At 42.8% G+C, this 21,115-nt stretch overlaps 2 protein-coding genes and 1 long non-coding RNA gene across 4 annotated transcripts in view; 2 read left to right on the top strand and 1 right to left on the bottom strand.

Moving 5' to 3' along the window:
• The window catches only part of ATF6 (activating transcription factor 6), an 84,718-nt gene extending 70,124 nt beyond the window's left edge, over positions 1-14,594 (bottom strand). The window contains exons 1-9 of one of the 2 annotated variants that reach the window (XM_083743861.1): positions 14,251-14,594; positions 12,035-12,108; positions 8,373-8,460; positions 7,737-7,828; positions 6,940-7,069; positions 5,633-5,839; positions 4,342-4,562; positions 1,834-2,019; positions 1,131-1,222 (exon numbers count right to left, since the gene is read on the bottom strand). In XM_083743861.1, coding sequence (XP_083599987.1) covers positions 1,131-1,222; positions 1,834-2,019; positions 4,342-4,562; positions 5,633-5,839; positions 6,940-7,069; positions 7,737-7,828; positions 8,373-8,460; positions 12,035-12,108; positions 14,251-14,302 — 1,142 coding nt within the window. In that variant the 5' untranslated portion in view covers positions 14,303-14,594. The remainder of the gene's footprint in view (positions 1-1,130; positions 1,223-1,833; positions 2,020-4,341; positions 4,563-5,632; positions 5,840-6,939; positions 7,070-7,736; positions 7,829-8,372; positions 8,461-12,034; positions 12,109-14,250) is intronic. The other variant, XM_083743862.1, reaches the window with a different exon arrangement.
• LOC310846878 overlaps positions 1-21,115 on the top strand; it is a 196,623-nt gene that overhangs the window by 52,264 nt on the left and 123,244 nt on the right. The gene's annotated exons all lie outside the window — the stretch shown is intronic.
• LOC310846870 (uncharacterized protein) lies at positions 15,444-16,285 on the top strand. Its single transcript, XM_083744059.1, has 3 exons — positions 15,444-15,684; positions 15,785-15,996; positions 16,136-16,285. The coding sequence occupies exons 1-3, from the start codon at positions 15,644-15,646 to the stop codon at positions 16,228-16,230; spliced, it is 348 nt and encodes a 115-aa protein (XP_083600185.1). The 5' UTR covers positions 15,444-15,643; the 3' UTR covers positions 16,231-16,285.

Below are 21,115 nucleotides of genomic sequence, written 5' to 3'. Positions count from 1 at the left end.
GCATGCAGCACAAACTTAGACTTGGCTAGAGCATGGTGCTGATAATGCCAAGGCTGCAGATTCAATCCCTGTATGGGGCAGCTGCATATTCCTGCACTGCAGAGGGCTGGACCAGATAATCCTCAGGATCCCTTCCAACTCTACAATTCTACAGTCGCTCAAAGTGAGCCTCACCGTGTTCAATAGTGTACACAGGGTTACAGTCTTAGTCTGCAAAGAGTTTTTAGATCAGCATCTGTAGACTGCCACACTACACAGTGGCAAGAGTGAAGAGTTTCTCTGTCTTTCGCCAGCTAAACTAATGGCTCTCAACATGAAATAGCTCTTTGTCCAAATTTCCCCCTTGATTTCTTGAAAAGCAGAGATCCCACAACTGATATTATCTTTTCTGACTGACGCTCAAAAGCCCAGTGGTTGTGTCCGACATAAACTGGCCCAGTTCAGTGAGTGAGTCTGGCCATCCTTTTTCCACTATTAGAGGGCAGAAATTCAGAGTGGCTCCTTCGCTGGCACTACTTCTCATATATAACATTCTCAAGATGCATTTCCCATACAACCTTGCCTCACTTTCCATGGAAGGGCACCGACATGGATGGCAAAGGCACCAATGAGAGATCTGCATTTCAGAAGAATAATCCATCCAGCTACTGACAAATACAGAATTAGTCCAGGTGAGGGAAAACAACAGCCACACTCTTTTTAATGTGATGGCTCAAAGTTTATTCTTCTGGATCTTCCAGAAGAATAAACATAAGAGAAAAGCTTGCTCCTGACACTGTCATTGTCTAACTTTATTTTCAAACTTTCTGTCATCAGGGAACCTTTTCCATGCTGGTTTGAAATGGCAAAGAACCTTTGTGCTTCTACCTTGCAGTCTCTATACATTGCAATAGATGCTGTTGCAGATTCTAGTATGAACAACTGATTCACCCAAAGTGTTGGCCAGGTTTACTGAAAAATGTTGTCCTGTGGATTCACGCTGTAGTGAGATATCAGCTATTAGGAGATTTTACCTATTGACCTCAGTAAGCCACCAGAGCTTGAGAATAAAAATCAAAGGATGCATCTCTGTTTTGAAACCAACTCTGGGTATATTGTTGCCTGATGAGGGTGTTGGAAAGGAGCCTCACCTTAGTCTGTCATAATTCAGCATTACGAAGGCTAGGAGCACCATCACACAGAGTGCTCTTCTCTTTGGAGGGGAGCCTTTGAGATTCTGGTTCTGGAAAAGAAGAAAAGCATTAGAGAAAAGTAAGAGTGAAGACAGACAGCATTTTTCCACTCCTTCCAACATTAAGAATGCCATTATTATTTGTGCCAAAAGGGGGTTGCAGCATCAATCATAGTGACTTAATATTGTTGACATTCCTCACATATTCACCCAAATACAGCATCAGCTGTGATCTTGATTAACAACCAACAGGGAAAACAGAACTCTATTTGATCTTTCAACGGCATCCTTCTCAACATACTTCAGATTGCTTAAGTGACCCCATATTCTTGAAGAGCACATGTGAATCCTCAAGGCTGAACATGTCTACCCTCCAATTCAGATAGCATAAAAGATTCTGCATACGAATGGAGGGCAATGCTCCCAATGTCCTCCTTCAACTGATCTAGGTCCCAAAGCCTTGGTTCTTAAGTGGTACATGGGCAAGTGAAGAAGAGGATGCAGAGTGATCAACTACATCTGAATCCATATAAAGCAGAAGTTACCATGATCAGCAGATTCCCCAGCCTAGAAATGCTTATTAATCCAGGTTCCCTTGTCAGCACGTTACCACAGTAAACAATCTCCTTCAACATGCTTATTTCTCACAACCCCACACCTACCTCCACTGCCAGTTCATCCAGCTGCCTCTTCAGAGTGCTATTCTCTCTCTTAAGGTGATCGTTCTCCAACAAGGCTGACTTCAACCTGGCCTCCAAACCCAGCATATATTCTTTTTTCTTCCTGCGTGATTGACAAGCTGATTCACGGTTCTTTATCATACGTTGCTGCCGTCTCAGAACATTCATCTATGAATGAGGGACAGGGAACTTGTTAATGCTATAATGCTATCATACTTGCAAAAAAAGGGGCACATTGTTACATAAGCAATGAAGTTACACATTGGGAGAGGGGAAATTGGGGGGAGGGAGCCAACAAAATTGTTTATTGGAAAAAAGAAACATGAAATTCAGGAGATTCTTACCATGGCTCTTGTTGCTTTGATCCAGAACTCTTATTTCAACTTCAACCTTCTCTAAATTTGATTAAGATGCATTCACCATGTAAGCAACACTGCATTTAAAACCACGGTGTTCTTTTCAGTCAGACACAGCTTTATTTAATAATCCTATTTATTTGTAATACACAAGCCAAATTCTCCTGAAATGTTTTAAGGCTTGTATTTCAGTCTTGGCTATTTACAATGGTTTACAGCTTGTATTTCAGCCTTGGCTAATCTAGCATTTAAATGCTCTGCAAATAATCTTGCAATTTATTCCCACAGAACACCGCTGGGAAGCCCCCAATATTTTGGCTTGTGTTTCTTTAAGGGAAATGGAGCTTTTACTGTTCTCTGGGAGTGTTGTGGGTTCCTTCCTATCTAGCTTAGTCAGAGAAATTTTGCCTGGTTATGTTTACAATCTGGTGACAATTGACAAAGCCGGGGGGGGGGGAGGCAGGACACACTGCTATGCTTTCTGAATCATCAGGCTGATGAAGAGAGAGGCTCAATGAAGCTAAATTTTCAAGTCTCCCTGGCTTGAGGGAAACCTGGAACTGGAAGCACTCTTGGATCCTGTCAGCCTCAATGACCCCAAGGCCCCAGAAGTGACCTGACATACCATTAAGGTGTGAGAGAAGTGAAGGGGTCAGTCAAACAAGCAAGTCAACAGGTGACATTCTTTGAACCACCCCAAGATCTTATGATGAAGGGCAGTATATAAATCGAATTAACAACATGTGACAGAGGCTTAGTTCTCACTGAACTGCACTACTTCTGACGACCTGTTCCTCTATGCCCCCACAATCTTTCCACACCAAAAACTAGGATAAAAACAAAGTTCTAACATTGTTTAAAATTGTCCCTGACTTTTTAAAATGCAGGGCATTCCCTGCATTCCATCCCCATGTAGACCTTCAGTTTGAAGTGGTCCAGCCCAGTCATAGTTTTACCACCGCAGTGATACATTACCGCCTACTGGGGAAGTATGGGAAGACAGGGCATCTAACCAGTTTTTATCTATATTGCAGACCAGTGAAAACTCATTCAATGCAGTTGCAGCCCTCTATTGAACCCAACTCTTGTGTCTCGCAGCATCATTACTGGGATTGGGGACAACTTGCAGTTTTCTGGTCGGAGAGGGAAATTGGGAGAGAAGGTTTTAGTTCTCACCTGCATTTCCAAGTGCTGCATCTTTTTTAAGTGGCTGAAAATTGGACAAAAAAAATGGAAATGCATGGCTAGCCCTGAGATTGCTGGCAAAATCCCTGAGGCAGCAACTTCCAGGGAGGGTGGGGACTGTGTCTCCTGGTACAGAAAAAACAGCTCAACAAAGCTTTGCTCCTCTGCCCTGCAACCACACTCAATATTCCAACAATAACTTCAGCATAACTGGGAAAAAGAAGTTCAACAATGCCATCTACATACAGATTTTTCTTTTAAGAGGATTGATAAAATCTTGGGGAAGGGAAGAGGATGACTCAAACTGGCGCATCCTTGCAGCCACATCCACCTCCAGGAGAAAAAATCAGGAAATGAGTAAGTCAGGAAAACAGATCAGACACAACATTGGAAATAGGAAATAGGCATAATGGTGGAAACAGTGTATCCAGTTCTGTGTTTCCTTCATAATCCTAATGTGTGGGTGGGATCACTTTTTAAAATATATTTTACTATATTTCCACAAATTTCACATAACCATAATACAATAATCTTTAATTATTTCTGTTGCTCATAGTTCAAATCCTGCTCATGAATTCATCATATTATAGCTCTTTAAATAGTCAAAAAAAGGCTTCCATTCCACCATAAAACAATCATCATTAAGTTCTCTTATTTTACATGTCAGCTTTGCTGATTCAGAATAGCCTATCACTTTGCCTATCCATTCTTCTCTGGTAGGAACTTCTTCATCTTTCAATTTCTGTGCATAAAGTATCCGAGCTGCTGTGGTCACATACATAAACTTAACCTTTTTTTTTTTTAACTTCTGCCTCTATAATCCCTAGAAGAGCCCTGAATTGTTGCTAATGGTGCTCTACAAGTTTTCTTGGAATCCTAAAAGAAGATTTGCAGCAAAAACTCTCTAGGTGCAAGGGCCAATTACAGACGTTTGTTAGAAAGAACTTACATCCATGCTAGTATTTGGGGAAGCAGCATGAAGAACAGGCTTAGCCTCAGTAAGTTTTCCGGAGGTCAAACTCTTTCCTACAGTTTGCGGCAATACATTTACAGCATGGCCTGGTAGTTGTGCGACTCCACCAGTGACAGCAATGGCTGGATTAGTGGCAGGAAGGATTGCGGGTGCCTGAAAATGCACCACGGCAGGCTGAGAAAGCATTACCGGCTGACCTGAAATAGAGAGAAACAGCACTGCAGAATTGATTTATCACACAAAGAAACAGATTTCTATGCATGTTAAGTCTTGTCCCTTGGCAGCTGTATCAAGAGGAGAACTGATTTATTGCCCAAAGTTGAAACTTAACACTGATGCCAGACCTAGAAAAACATTTCAAATCCTAGGCACTCTGTCTCCTAGGATGGGATGCAAACATTTCCTTTAGTAACACCCAATGAGTTGCAGTTGCCCGGTGATACCCCCTCCCTCCTTTCAAGCAGTACACTCTGGGCTATAACATATATCACTTTGGATACTACCCTCAGTTTTTTTAAAAGTTACAAGGTGGCAAAGAAGCTGCTTAACGTCTCTGCCAAATCAGACCAAAGAGTCTTCTAGTCCAGCCCTAGATTTTCAGCAGTGGCCCATCAAATACTGTCAGGAAGCTTAGAAGCAGAAGAAAGCTGGAGGTGTATTTCTTATTGATTATGACTCAGTGTCAGGTAATCAGAGAAATACTGCCTCTGAACACAGAGGTGTCACTTAGACATCATTATTAAGCTACTGTATGTAGATGGTTCCTTGAGCAGGAAGAACCCCGGAGGAGGGTGTGGTTTCCCAGGAATGTTTACCAGCCAGACATTCCACCTTGGCTGCTGAAGAGCATTAATGTATACGGTAATTGGTGGGTACATTCTTCTTTGTAAATCATGTGGAGATCTTTTTTAAAAAAATGTTGAAAGACAACTAATAAATGTTTAAAGTTTGCATCTTCCATTAACTCACAATGCTTTTAAAAGTCATCTATGCTTGGGCACATAGATGGCTCTTTGCATCCTTGGTCTTACTACAGAAAGGACCTACAAAGTAGTACTTGACCATTTCACCACTGGGTGCCAAAACTGAACATGCATAATGAGCCTGAGGGTTGAAGCTGCTTAACTGCGTACAATAAATATAGTTCTATATTAAAGCAATTTAAAAACATTGGCAACCCACCTTGCTTAAGAAAACTGGCACTGATCCAGTTTCCTTTTCACACATGAGAGCCAAGCTTTCCACCCTCCACCAACTGCTCACATACCTTTTGCAGGTGCTGGCTGGATAGCAACAACTGGTTGCTGCTTTGGCAGTGCCAAGAGTGTTTGAAGAGCTGGAATGACAATAGCTTTTGCATGAACACTGAGGCCGGTCTGAGGCTCCCGAAAGGCAGGCAACAAAGGTTTAGGTTGAACCAAAGGTTTGGAGGCTGGCTGACTACATCGACTGGAGGTCACAGAAGATCCATTTGCTGGAGAACAGAATGAAACTGGATTGAAATTGAAGTGCTCTTCCAAAAAGATTACAATTACGGGTTCCTTTTTATCCAGGACATGCGTTAGCATGAAGATAAGCAGTCATGCACCTCAACAGAGGTGACAGCATGGGCAGGAGAGCAGGGAGGAAAACAAGAACATAGGAAGCTGCCTTATATAATCAGACCCTTGTGTTGATCTAGTTCAGTATTGTCTACGCCAGAGATGTCCAGCTTCCAAGAGACTGTGATCTACTCACAGTATAAAAAAACTGGCATTGATCTACCCATTGTCAAAGTTGTTGAGTTTTTTCTTTTTGGGACTACACTAACTGGCAGCGATTCTCTAGGGTTTCAGTCAAGGGATCTCCTATCTGGATGCTCTGCTATGAGGTACGAATCCCTCAAATAGAAAATGCATCAGATGATGCATTTCAAGGCTATTCAAGATAGCCTTAAGCACAAAATCTGCTTTTAAATATCAACAAAACCTGGAAGCTACATATGATTAAAACTATTAAAAACATGTACATTTCAAACTAGCTTTATATATGTTGAACTTGTGTAAGCAACCATCCTTTAATTCTAATGTTTGTGACCTCAGGAGGTCACTGCAAGCCCCCTCTAAGAATCAACAACCAGAAAGGGAAGCTAGATGAAAAAGGGGACAGATCACTAACATCAACAAGAGCAATTTATATAGCACATTTCAAGTGTCCAATACACAGGGTTTAGTGAATGGTCTTAAGGTTTTTAAAGATGGCAAATAATTCTGTGTCAAAATTTTAAAATATTGCTAACGATTTTTAATACAATTATTTACAAAAGCTGCAGGTAGTAGGAGCTAATGCCTCATCTACGGTGCTGATGCTTCTGATACATCTCTTAAAAATGAAGAATGACTCTTTCTTTAGAACTACTGTTTATACATATGCAAACTTACGCATATATACTGATCAATTAAAACTCATACAATTCATTTTCTCAGCTATTTTAAACTGAGTGACAACCCTAATTCTCAGTCACACTTATAATGGGAGAGGCCAGGATTATGACTCCTATAATGCAGATGGCCAGAGCAAACATATCTGCTATACCCGAGCGGTTTGTTGTTCTGGGTGGAGGCTTCTTCTCCTTTCGTCCTACAGGTGAGGAAAGACTTTGAGAGCCCCTGTCATACAAAGACACAGGCGATGGGTGGGAACTGGAGCCCAGCTCTACCCCCTCCTGAGAAAGTAAAAACAAAAATGAAACAAAATGAATCAATTACAGTTGCAATAAATAAGTAGAAGACAAACACATGCTAATAAAAAGTCTATTTTCAAATCTGCACTCTTTTCACACGCTATCTATGGCATGCTATGCTAAATCTTCAAGATCCCAACCCAGCTCATTAAGTCCTATGTAAGCCATTTATACCCAGTATCTGGAGTTATCACAGTAGCTGGAAATGGTGGATTAAAGGGTGCGGAGGTTGAGGGGGAGAATGTACAGCAGCCTCAAATAGAATTTCAGTTAATAAAAACCATGAATTGTAATAGGTGAGGACTTGCAATGAACCATATCAGTCTCTAGGTTTGGAAAATTTGTAGGCAAATATCAAATCAGTCAAAGACTCACTCAAATGGCCTTGGGCAAGTCACCTGCCCTTAACCTCAAGGAGAGAGTACAATAATTTATTCCTTGCATCATTCCTACTGCAGCAGAGCCTTAATTCTGGTTTGCTCCCAGGTATTTTCTAGAAAACATCAGCAGAAGAACATGGAAGTTACATAGCAGAGACGAAAAACAATCGCTTCTATGCAACTTTAAAAACTACATATAGCTCTGAATTCTAACTCCATTAAATGCTACCCCACTGGATGTGACTAGCACAAAATGTTCAGCTGCTTACAGGTACATGTGCTGGAGAATCCACAGATAGAGGAGAAGGAACTGAATCAGCTGAAGTGGCTGGCGAGGGGGGCTCCACTTCACAGTCTACGTCTGCAAAATGAGGATGTAAATGAATGTAAGACAAAACTGGTGCCTCTATGTGTAGAATTCTGGATTGTAAGTATGATGCTGAAATAGATTTAATGAGTTAATATCCTCTTTGGTTTGAGTGTTTGGGTTCCCCAGTGTCTCTTCTTTAGAAAGATTAAAACATAGCATGACGTTAGGAACCTTAGACATCATTTCCCCTTGGATCAGACTACTTTCCCCATATCCAGACTATCAGGATATGAGCAAAGAGATTTTCCATTGATTTAGGGAGAATTCATTATGGTTTAAAGTCAGCACAACAGAGTGTTGTTGCACTCAGGTCCTGCTTGTGGGCTTGCTATCAACATTCGGTTGTCCACTGAAAGAACAGAATGCTGGGCTAAAATGGCCTTTGGTCTGATCCACCAGGGCTCCTCTAATGTTATCTTATGCAAGAGGTCTCATTACTACCGTGTCAACGCCAAGCACTTAAGCTGTGTGAAAAATGGGTATATTTCAGAAGCAGCATCTAATATTTGCAATGAGCAACCCATCTGGAGATTACCTGCTGGGATCTGCTTTGAAACATCACAGGAGTCCAAGTCCCAATGTATCAGATCCAAGTCAAAGTCAAAATCACAAAGATTGTTTTCCTACAAATTAAAGTGAGCAAAATTAGAAAGAGAGAGAGAAGCAAACTGAATAAGCGGTATATTCAAGAAATACTAGGTAGACTTCCAGTTTGCCGCAAGGGGAGAAGGAAGCAGGTGCTGCTATTGCAGTGACCCGGCTGCTGCTTTTTTGGAGTTTTGGGGTAGCTCAGAGGCAACAAGCACCCCAAAGAAGGTCCTGGGGATGACAGGACATTGAGGGGTCCCACAGTGACCAAAACGAGCTCCCAATGGGTCCGCTTGGTTCCACCAGGAGCCAGGTCATCCCAGTGGTTGAGCCGTGGTCACTGGGCTCTAACGCACTCCAACAGCAAGCAGCCTTGTCATTCCTCTCTCAGGAGTGGAAAATTTCCCAAAATTTAACCAAAGGAACAAAAGGATTAATTTTGAATTATTTTGAACTATTGGATCTATTTGGTGTATTGACTGGAGAACAAAAAAGGGAGTCTTCTCCGGAAATGTTTGCTGCCCTGCATGGGAACAAGCTGTTTGAAGAAATCAAGGTAACAAAAAAAGCCTGCCATCGCAAATAAAGGAAGGGGATAGGGTGGTCAAATTGAGAAGCTTAAGTGAATGACCCTTAAGAAAAAAACCCCATGACTATAACCACTACACTGCCTATAACCACTTCTATATTATTTTATACTTCTTTATATTGTTGTGAGAAGGCTATTAAGAAAATGGACTCTTATTTGAGTGATTATAATATACCTGAGTGTCTAAAGAAAAACAGTACAGTGGTACCTCGGGTTACATACGCTTCAGGTTACATACGCTTCAGGTTACAGACTCCGCTAACCCAGAAATATTACCTCAGGTTAAGAACTTTGCTTCAGGATGAGAACAGAAATCGTGCACCACCAGCGCAGAAGCAGCAGAAGGCCCCATTAGCTAAATTGGTCTTCAGGTTAAGAACAGACCTCCAGAACGAATTAAGTACTTAACCTGAGGTACCACTGTAATTTTGAATGCACCAATATTGATTTTGGAACTGCAGGTGGCAATAAGCTGAATGAAGATGGGCAAAGCATCGAGACCAGATGGACTTACCACAATTTATTTTAAAAAGTTTCAGGATGTACTTATAGAACCACTTAAATCCACCATGAATAGAATTTTGGTGACTGGCACTGTTTCAGCTTCTTGGAAAGATGCATTTATTACTTTGATCCCTAAACAAGATAGTGTTCTAACAAAGACTAAGAATTATAGACCTATTTCTTTATTGAATTGTGACTATAAACTACTTGCCACAATTTTGGCTGATAGATTGAAAAGGACATTGACCAAGTCAGTCCACAGAGACCAGGCCAGTTTTATAACATGCCGACAAGTGAAATATAAAATAAGAAATGTAATTAATTTGAGTACCTGGAAGGAATGAAAAAATTGATCTTTCTAGACATGGAGAAAGCCTTTGATAATATTTCCTGGTCATTTATGATCAAGGTTTTAGAAAAGCTGGAGACAGGTAATTCATTTCTAGCAGGTATTAAAATAATTTATGCTATTCAGTCTGCAGATATATTAGTAAATAATATTCTCTCAGAAAAATGTAAAATAAGAAAAGGAACTAGACAAGGTTGTCCCCTATCTCCATTGTTATTTATCTTGAGGTTAGAAATATTGCTTCAGAATATAAGGAGAAATAGGAAAATTAAAGGTTTTGAAGTGCGATGAAGGGTCTATAAATTAAGGGCATTTACTGATGATGTGGTGTTAACATTGGAACAACCATTGGAGAGCGTTCCCAAAACGCTAGAAGAAATTAAAAGGCTTGGGGAAGTGGCATGTTTTAAAATAAATTCAGACAAAACCAAAATGTTGGTCAAAAAAATGTTTTTAAAAAAAGTTTTAGAAAGGTTGTCTGGTTTAAAAATGTTCTGTTAGCCCCAAAATGGAAAGTGAGCGAGGTCCCTTGTAAAGAGGATTGGCTCTAGAATATGATGCTAGAATATGCAGAACTTACAGGCTTAACATGCAAAATAAGAGAGCAAGAAGAACATATATTTAAAGAAGACTGGAAAATATTGACTATATGGAAAACAATTGTACACAGCTGGCAGTATTAAGATAAATTCAACAAAGAAAACAATATTTGATTAATGTAGAAGTGGAAAATTGATTTGAATGGTTAAGGAAATTATGCAGGAAAGTACGATATGTATTATCAAACTAAGTTTGACTCGGAGTAGACCCACCTAAATGAAACGTAATTTAGACATGTTCCAAAATTTAAATAGTTCTCCTATGAGAAAACAGTTGAATATCACCCACTACTTCATTTACTTTTGTTAACAATAATCTATCAAGCAGGCTGAAGTTAACTGAGGGTCTTTGTCTGAAAATGCTCAGGCATTTGTGAGAGGCATCAGTTTCAACATGTCCTCAGCCTTTACTTATTCCCTTTACATCTCTTAAGTCTAGATTCCTAGAATCTAGATCACCTGTTCACCAGATGCATATGTCAGGCCTTTCTAGATATGGCTGCAGAGCTACAGAACGGCTTGCCTATTTGAACTTAAAATGGTTTTCTGTACATTTTCCACTATGTACATTAGCAGCCCATGACTTCTGAGTTTGAAATTTCAGGCTGTCCAAACATTAACAATACAGTATTGTGTGCTTAAATGGTTATTCCAAGATAATATATGCTGCACACATTCTGGATATCAAATGTTGAAATAAATGTTTACATAGAATCAGATAAAACAACATACTAGGGCCATAAAGCTAAAAGTTGGTTGCCTAAAACATCCAATACATACCAGCCAGCACATGTAGAACATTTGTTACATATAAACAAATTGGAGGCAGAATTCATAAATACATGAATACATGAATTCATGAATATGCTTTTCTTACATATAGAAAGTAAAAAATATATATACTACTGATGTTTCTAAAAGCATCTATGTGCTACTGAAGAGAAAGAGCTTTTCAATAAAAACTATCAATTGAGCACATCTCAAGATCATTTTAAGCCTACACAGCAGCTTAAATATGTTTTAAAAGTTAATATTTTACTTTTCTCCAGTTCCAGAAAAACATGAAGCCCCAGGTTTCAAAACCACATTTTAAGGTTACAGTATTATCATAAAAGCACCCAACATTACAGGGACTGTCTATGAAGATAGTTCAGCTTTTAAATACAAATAAGCACCAGAAAGATTGTAACTGAAGATAAGTAAGGAGTTTGTTGAATAGTCAATTCATACCAAAGGGATTCACAGAAAATGTTAAAAACAAAGCTTCACTTACGTTCTCTTGTGCAATGGTAATAAACACACTGTTGAAAGTGCAAGTCAGAATATAGTTGTGTTACTGGTTGCTAAATTAAGCTGCAAGCATGCATTAAGTAGAAAGAACTATATAGAAAGAACTACAACAAAATGCTTCCAAATTTGTGCTAGTGCAGGTGAGAAATAATATTGCACTGGGTAAACTTGTAACGTGTGCAAGCAACAAATACTGTACTAACTGAAACCAAGGGAGTTTTACTTGTTGATTAAATACACTGTAGGGTCATGTAACTATCCATACTACAACGACTTACATAAGTTTCATTCTCTGCATTTAGCTGCAATTCATCTTCTATCAGATCACCAATTTCAGTGAAGAGAAGAGACTCTGTAGGATGTAAATCAACATGAAGGGGAGAGAACATTAAGGCATGCAAGTCAAAGCTGAGCAGGTACTGATAGTCAGTTTTCCTGTTACCCAGAATTGAGAAACCACTAATTCTCTATCCTGCAAGTTCTGCAGCAGGTACACATGATTCAAGTTGTTTACTATGATTAATTTACTGCTTCCAAAATTCAGGATTATTTTTTAAAAAGATATACACTTGTCCAGGTAGGAACTGTTTACTAAGCAGGCAAAATATACAGGACAGTATAACTGTGTTGCAATTTACAGAGGACTATTCTTCAAGCAGTACTCTTTGGGTCAAGCTAAGAGAGAAGTGATCTATGACTGACTGGAGACAACAGAATTGGATCAGTGATCAGCATGGAGAGAGAAGGATGAACACTTTTCTTTCCTACATGCCATTTATCAATTTAATTTCACTCCAAAGCTCTCATTTACCATGGGATGATAGGAGACATATAGACACAAGAGGGAACACTTCAGTGCCAATAAGAGCTTTAAAAGAGACCTGCGGAGGCTTAAACAGATTGTCAGAATCAACAAGAGAATGTTCATGTACGAAGTTTACTTCAAATAGATTCCACTGATTTTTTAGAAACATTTAATTGCAAGTAAAGATGTTCAGGATTGCAGTCTTAATTCCACCCCCACTCCAAAAAACAGTATATTGACTATGTAAACCAAAGAAAAATGCCATGCTGGCCTTAAATAGCATATTCTCCCTCAGAACCCCCTTCTAATACCTGCTTACATGTGTATGTGTGTCTGTTGGGGGGCGGATTATGAGGCAATTCATATGAAAGCATATAGGTAAAGGTAAAGGGACCCCTGAATGAATGACTCTGGGGTTGTGGCGCTCATCTCGCTTTATTGGCTGAGGGAGCCGGCGTACAGCTTCTGGGTCATGTGGCCAGCATGATTAAGCCGCTTCTGGCAAACCAAAGCAGCGCACGAAAATGCCATTTACCTTCCCGCCAGAGCGGTACCTATTTATCTACTTGCACTTTGACGTGCTTTTGAACTGCCAGGTTGGCAGGAGCAGGGACCGAGCAACGGGAGCTCACCCCGTCGCGAGGATTCAAACCACCGACCTCCTGATCGGCAAGTCCTAGGCTCTGTGGTTTAACCCACAGCGCACCCCGCGTCCCAAGCATATGCTAGCCACATCCTAAATATCTGTATGGGCATAACTGCCTGTTGCATTGCTACATTGTGAAAATGCTGGCAATGTCACATCATTTTGTCATGTTGTGCGGACACAGCTGTTGACATGCCATCTCTTCCACCCCCCATCTCTGTGGTTTAACCCACAGCGCCAGCCGCGTGCATGAAAGCATATACGCAAGCACTAATGTAAGAACATAAGAATAGCCAACGGCCTATCTAGTCCAGCATCCCGTACTCACAATGGGCAACCAGATATCTGCCTGTGGGAAACCAGTGAGCAGGATCCATGCACAAGAGCACTCCCCATTCCCATAGTTCCCAGCAACTGGTATTCAGAAGAAATTGTGGAGGCAGAGCATAGCCATCCTGGTTAGTAGCCACTGCCAGCCCTCTCCTCCAATCCTTTTTCAAAGGCATCATCCAAGTCTGCCTCCTGTGGGGTGGAGTTCCACAGGTTTAACTGTGCACTTCCTTTCCTCTGTCCTGAATCTTTCAACGCAACTCTAATGTCAGGAGCTGTACTGGAGCAGGGGATGCCTCTGTGAAGGCATTTAATAAGCAAAGCGAGGCGAGGGGTCAGGGAAAGCGGGCTTATGCCAGCCAGTCACTCTTAACGGGGGCCCAAGGCATTTTGGCACCTGGGGCGAACCACAAAAGGGTGCCCCCCCCCACACACCCCGCCAGAGGGAAAGTCCACAGCAGGAGCCAAGCGGGGAGGAAGCGGACATTTGCCAAGAGGCTGCCCCCCTCCCCCGTGGGTCCTGCCGCCCCAGGCAGCCGCTCCCCGTTGCCTGGGTGGGCTGGCCCTGCTCCCGTCCCCCTAAACTGTTCCTCACAGGAATGGGGGGGGGGAGAGATATTGTACGTCAGGAGGGACAGACAGAAAGAGAATGAGCCGGCAAACCGAGCTTGGGGGCGGGGAGCGAGACGGACCGGGCCCCGTCACCGCCTTACCCCACTCGCCGCCCGGCTCCCCCGGCTCCCACCCGGCCACGGCCGCCGCCATCTCGCTTCCTTCGCCTGCCGCTTCCGGGATTGCGCGCAGAGCTCGTGGGATTCCAGTCACACACGTGTACTTCCTGTCAGCCAGGCCGGAGGGAGGGACGGAGGGAGTCCGCCGAAGCCTTTCAGGCGCTGCCTCAGGCGGGCTTTCGGGCGGGCGAACCGGCTCGCCATCAACGCGTTGAAGAAAAAGCAGAGCAGCCCCCCCCCCCCGCCCTGGAAGGGTCTGCGCTTCGCTCTGGCCTCTGGCAGATCCCCCCGCAGCCCCGCGCTTTCAAAACAACAGCGCCTAAAATCCTCCTCCTCCTCCTCCTTCGTGTCCCAACCTTCCTTATGCCGTCCAGCCCTTTCCTGGGAGGTTTTCCAGCAGAGCTTGGATGGCCATCTGTCATGGATGCTGTCGCTGAAATTCCTGCATGGCAGGGGGTTGGACTAGATGACCCTTGGCTCCCTTCCAGCTCTAAGATGCCATGATTCTATGAAATGGATCTGAACTCATGGCAGCCACCCACCAGTTTCGTATTCAAAAGTGCTTTCCATCCCAACCCCTTCTTGATTACTGTATACAGTGGTGCCCCGCAAGACGAATGCCTCGCTAGACAAAAAACGCGCAAGACAAAAGGGGTATTCGTTTCTTGAGTTGCTTCGCAAGACAATTTTCCTTATGGGCTTGCTTCGCAAGACGAAAACGTCTTGTGGGTTTGCTTCCTTTTTCTTAAAGCCGTTAATACCCGGGGAATCCGCGCTCCGCAAGACGAAACAACTCGCAGAACGAATTAATTTCGTGTTGCGAGGCACCACTGTATAAATAAGACATTAAAGTAGACAAATGATAACTTACAAAAAGGATCAATAAATGTCTCACCCATTGTCTATAAACCTTGATCAGAATCCCATGTCAGGTTTTCTTTTGTGAATGAAATAAAATGGTTTCAACCAGTTTTTAATAGCCAAGAATCCAATGTAGAGTTTCGGGTACATTGAAACCTAATACTGGAGAGATTACCACAGGGTGTGGAGAGGGGTTATTTTGAACTATGAAGTGAGAAACAGCAGCCGTAGTCGAGGCCAGAAGTGCTTTCCCTTGGTGACCCCGCTGTCCAGAAAGGCTGGATGAAGCCAGCTCAATATCTTTTCTAAATAAATGGAATAAAACGGCTTAACCCAGTGAAAGATAGATTAGAAAAGTGAATGTGAAGGGGAACAATGCCTGTTATTAAGTAAGATAGCTAAAGTAACAGGATCATGTCCTCCATTGTGACACGTCCCCCTGCTGAGTGACTTGGCTGAGCACTTTGGGAAGAGCAACCATTTGAGGATAGCTAGTGAAGGAGAGAGGAGAAAGATGCTGCGAGAGGGAGTTCAGAGACTCTCTTCATGTCAAGTGTAAGTAGGATTTCTCCTTCTTTCTGAAATGCCAGGTGCCCCAAATCCAGCGCAGAGATCTCTAGAACCCATTTCCTCATGGTTTCCTCTTCTTCCCTAGGTTCCGAAGTCTGAGGAGGCTCCGCGGGCTGCTGGTCTCCTGCTGCCGGTTGCCCAAGATACATCCCCTGGTCTGCCAGAAGGAGGAAGGAGATGAGTGGAAGGAGGAGGTAAACATCATGAAGGACGGGAAGGAGGAGAAGGTGAAGATTCGATCGATTTTTGTGAGACCATGCGACCAGGGGATGGAGTCCACCGATACCAACGTGGATGGTGAGTGTTGATCTTTCTTCCTCAGGAACAGGGAGGCCAGAGAAAATCTGGCAGTGGGGCAGAGGGAGCAGAAAGATGGGTTATCAGCATAAGAATCAATTAAAATATTAAGAATCCTTTCTCTTCTTTTCTCTTCCAGGCAACGGCAGCAGTGAGACCAGCAGCTCGAGCGGAGCTCTTACCCCCCCCCCACGCCCAGTTCCCCCCTCCCCACAATTCCAGATTTATAAATAAAGAAATATAGAAATTATTTTTGTATGGATTTAAATAAATTTGGAATACAAATGTACTAGTCTTTGATCATGCTTTTATCCCCAGGGGTTCTTTTTCCCAACAGTTGTGAGGATGGGCAAGAAAGTTACTTGCCCAAAAATGGAAAGAAGAAGAATACGTCCCAGCGAAAGAAGAATGGCTACAAAAACTTGTGGAATATGCCGAAATGGCGAAACTTACCGGGAAAATAAGAAAGCAAGATAACCAACTGTTTATAAAAGAATGGAAATTGTTTATTGGAGATTTACAAATAAACTGTAAACGGATAAAAACGTAATAACCTGCAGTTTTATAAGAGTATACAGTGGTACCTTGGGTTACATACGCTTCAGGTTACAGACTCCGCTAACCTAGAAATATTGCCTCAGGTTAAGAACTTTACCTCAGGATGAGAACAGAAATCGTGCCATGGTGGCGCGGCAGCAGCGGGAGGCCCCATTAGCTAAAGTGGTGCTTCAGGTTAAGAACAGTTTCAGGTTAAGGACAGACCTCCGGAACGAATTAAGTTCCTAACCCGAGGTACCACTGTATATATTTAAAGTACTTGAATAGATCGGTTCCCGCTGAAACAGCAATAAAGAAGCAGAAGCAGCAGGAGGTTGAGGGGGAATTTTCCCGCTCACCTAATGCAGCCCAGCCGTCCGCACAGCAACAGCAACAGCAACAGCTCCTCTCGCTCCAACAGGCTCTGCTGAGCTTGGCTGTGCAAGTTTGGGGGCGAGCGTTGGAGTGCAGGGAGAAGGGAGTGTGGGGCGTGATTAACAGGCCCCGCATCCCACCACGAGGTCGGAGGAGTGGAGAGGCGGCAGCAGGGCATGCCGAGGTTCAGCCCAAGCGCCTATCAGCTCTCCAGGAGGCTGTGAGTGACGAGGGGGCGGGGAGTGAGCGGAGTTTGGGTGTGTGCTGCTCACTGCCCGGGGCTCGCCTTGCGCACACAAACATTGTCAAAGCTGCCGACGCCATAATAGCCACCACTCTCTGGGAGCAAATCAGGGGACATTAATTAGAATCCGGGGACAGATTTTGTCCTGGGCAAATGAGGGACGTCTGGTAACGGCTCATTCTATTTCTGGAATTGTAGATCTGGAAGGGACCCCAAGGATCATCTGGTAGTCCAGATCCCCTGCAACACAGGAATCTCAGCTAATGTATCCATGACAGATGGCCATCCGATCTCTGCTTAAAAGCCTCCAAGGAAGGAGAGTCCAAGGGAGACATGGTTGAAAGGCTCTTGCCATGAGAAAGTTCTTCCTGATGTTTAGCCGGATTCTCTTTTCTTGTAACTTGTTTCCATGGATTTGGGTCCAAGCGTCCAGGGCAGAAGAAAACAAGGCCACCCGATGATTTGCACCCTGGTTTCCCAGGTCTTAGTCCAAGACTCTAACCCAGAGCTTTCCAACTTTACACATTGGTGACATACTTTTTACACATGAGTTGTGGGCATGGGTGCGAATCCGGGGTCTCGCTGCAGGAGTCTACAGTTTGGCTCCTTCCCTTGTTGTTGCTCTTAGATGGAAGTGTGGATGTGTGAAGACAAGACAGAGACCGGGGAGGGCAGGGGAGAAATTCTGTCCAGTTTGTGCATTTTAAAGTGAACCTATAGGCACATTCTGGAACGATATTGTGATAGGTCACGCCAATGTCTGTTGAGGGCTGCGAAGTTCTAGGAGTCTTGGCAACTACTGTATTTTTTGCACCATAACACTCACTTTTTTCCTCCTAAAAAGTAAGGGGAAATGTCTGTGCGTGTTATGGAGGGAATGCCTACAGGTGGCATGCCTACGGATTTTTCTCCTCTAAAAACTACGTGCGTGTTATGGTCGGGTGCGTGTTATACAGCGAAAAATACGGTAACTAGGCTTTGTGCTTCCTTGGAATGAGGCACAACAGACACTGCAGTGTCTTTTGGATGTATGGTTTTTCGCACATACAGAGCTTGGCTCTGGGATGTAGAGATGTGCAGCATTACATCTCACAAGGGGCTGGTTCCTGAAAGCAAAGCAGCCCTGGACTCCAAGACATCTCTGTGCCTCTGTCCCAGCCTTCCTTTGGCCAAACTGCCAAGGTGGTTCTGACCTTCAGCCCCCATGCGGAGCTCTCCTCATTTCCGCTTCCTTGTTCCCATAACACCTTGCCCAAAAACCTCTGTGTAAAAGGATAACTTTTTCCCAGTGTGACATCAAAAGGCTACCCTTTTGTCTTGTAGATGGCTTTTGTGATGGGTTAGAGGCAGGGTCATCATCGCCCTCTGTCAGAAAAACAAGGTCAGTCTCATCATTATTCTCCATCACCCCTGGTCTTTACTGCCACATGCACAAGATTCCGGAAACCTGTGTAAATTGATCCATATTCATGTCACCCACCCATTAGTTCCACAATCAAAGCTGATTCCCACCTCACCCCCTTATTGATTACTATAAACTATATATACTATATATAATAATACATTAAAGTGGACAAGTAATGTTAAAATTAAATCAATAAACGTGTCACGCATTGTCTGAAAACCTTTATCATAATCAGATTTTCTTTTGTGAATGAAATAAAATTCTTTCAAATAGTTTTTTAATGTTGGCATTTGTCTGTCTTGAGAAGCAATGGAGTGCGCCTCCGGGGGTGAGGTCAAAAGTCAAGCAAGGGTGTCAGCAGTCCCAAAGGGACCTCTCCAGGGAGCAAGCCTGGGCAGTGTGTCTGGAGGTCCTGGGCTTCCCAGATGGCCTTGCAGATGTGTCTCCAAGGAAAGCAGAGTTAGGCACCAGTTGGGCTGCAGGAGTTGTCAAAAGGGGTTGTAAACTGCGCCATCCAACTGCCTGAGGGACTCCACTCCAGATTTGTGTAGGGTTTACTCCTTAGCCTTCGGTTTCCGAAGATATAATGTTTCCTAATGAGACTGGACTGTTCTTCCCAAAATCATGGTACACGAGTCTAGAACGAGCTCCAGAAGCTTTAGTGAGAGTTTACTGAAAATATCTTCAAAATTCTCTGTCCCCTGAAGTACTGTAAAACATTTCATTATCTATATAATGAACACACTAAGCATGGACATTTTTACCTTGAGGATCACAGCCTTGATGGATGGAACAGAACAAGCAGGAACCGCACACCCGGTGTTTCACTATAACTCCAAGGGAAAGCGGGAAGTGTACTTTCAGGTGCACAGGGTGGGGCTGTGGGGGTGGTAGAGAGAGACTACAGATTTATCCACACCAGAGTTTACTATTTGTAGCACTTTGCATTCCCATTAATTTGTATAGTCCACATGACGTTACTTTCAAGCAACACCAATCTTGGTTCTTTCTCTCTGTAAATTTTGATTCACCCAATTTAGAAATAATCTGAGAAATGAGAAATTGGACTCAGGGTTGCAGATGGTTTGGAGTTTGTTTGGGGTGGGTGGATCAATTGTTATTTTCTGCTATACTTTTCTGCTACTTCATCGGGGCTGTTTTTTCAGCGGTGCTTGTCACTATACCTCTCCTCTCTCAGGTACCCTAGACTGACATCTCAAGGTATACAACTGAATGCAATGTGATGAGCCCACAAATTGGCATGCTCCAGTGGTTATCCTTTCAACCAAGTGGAAACATGTGCATCTGTGTCAATTTGATTAAACTGAAAACAGATGTTGAAAGAGATGCAGGAAACAGAGCCATAGCTATGGAGGGGCTAGCCGGTGCGGGGGGGGGGGTTGCCTCCAAAGGGGCACCATTGTGGCTCCCAGCCTGTGTGTGTGTGTGTATGCAAATATGGAAGGGGGTGCCAAACTGGGTCTTTGACCCTGGTGAAATAAAGCCTAGTTTTGCCCCTGCAGGAAAATCCAACCAGTCACTAGAGAAACAGAATCCCATCTTCCTCACCACAGAGGATGGCTTTGTAGAAATACATCAAAATTTCATGCAATCCATAAAGAAAGCAAGGTAAAAAATAGGGAGAGAAAAACAATCCATCATATATTTATATACAACAAGCAAGATCATATATAATAACAAATCAGATTTCTTCCCTAGATATTTACAGTGTTGTCAATGATGCTGTTTTCCACTTCCATTTTTTGTCATGTTGAGAAGAGGGTCGAGAGATGTGCAGGAGCACACCTCAATGCCGACTATCTGAGCAGAGGAGAGTTGCCTGGGCAAAGTGACCTCATAAAATCCCGGGGTGAGGCCGGGAAAGCTTGGCGAATCCCCAGCAGGGCCTTAAAGGAGCTCCATGTCACGGCAGTGCAGTGAAATTTTAGATCTTCAGGCCAGAAACCAAGACTCAGAAATCTTGAGGAATTAAGAAATCTGGTTACAGATTGGCTACAGCCCACAGGTACAACAGATTAATGAACTGTTTAAGATAGATAGGAAAAATGGCTTTGCAGAACAAAAGTCTCAGTTTACCAAAGACTTATTAGATACAAATATAAAAGTATAATCAAAAATGTACAAACTGCTGTTGGAGTGGCAAACTAAAGAGGAATTTGTGAAATTGAGCATGACTTAGCGGACAAAAGATGTGGGTCACTGTATTGATTATGAAATATGAATTTTACAGTATGTTATGTGACAAAAGAAAATATGATGAAAATGTCCCACAAATGGTATTTAACACCCATCAGATTGGCGAAAATGTCTAAAAAAAGGAAAAGGTATATATGGGAAGTGTAATTAAATTGTGGGATCTTTTATTAATATGTGGTGGTCCTGTAAAATAATTAAGGAATACTGGGAAACTATATATAATGAATTTGAAAAGATATTTTAAAAACTTTCCCCCAAACACCTGAGATTTTCCTCTTGGGGATGGTAACAATGGAGGTCCCCAAAAAACAAAGAGTTTATTACTCTACACCACCGCCACA

This window comes from Podarcis gaigeae (genome assembly GCF_964106915.1).
Source record: "Podarcis gaigeae genome assembly, chromosome: 6".
Lineage (NCBI taxonomy): Eukaryota > Metazoa > Chordata > Lepidosauria > Squamata > Lacertidae > Podarcis > Podarcis gaigeae.
This window is presented reverse-complemented; position numbering and strand designations above follow the sequence as displayed.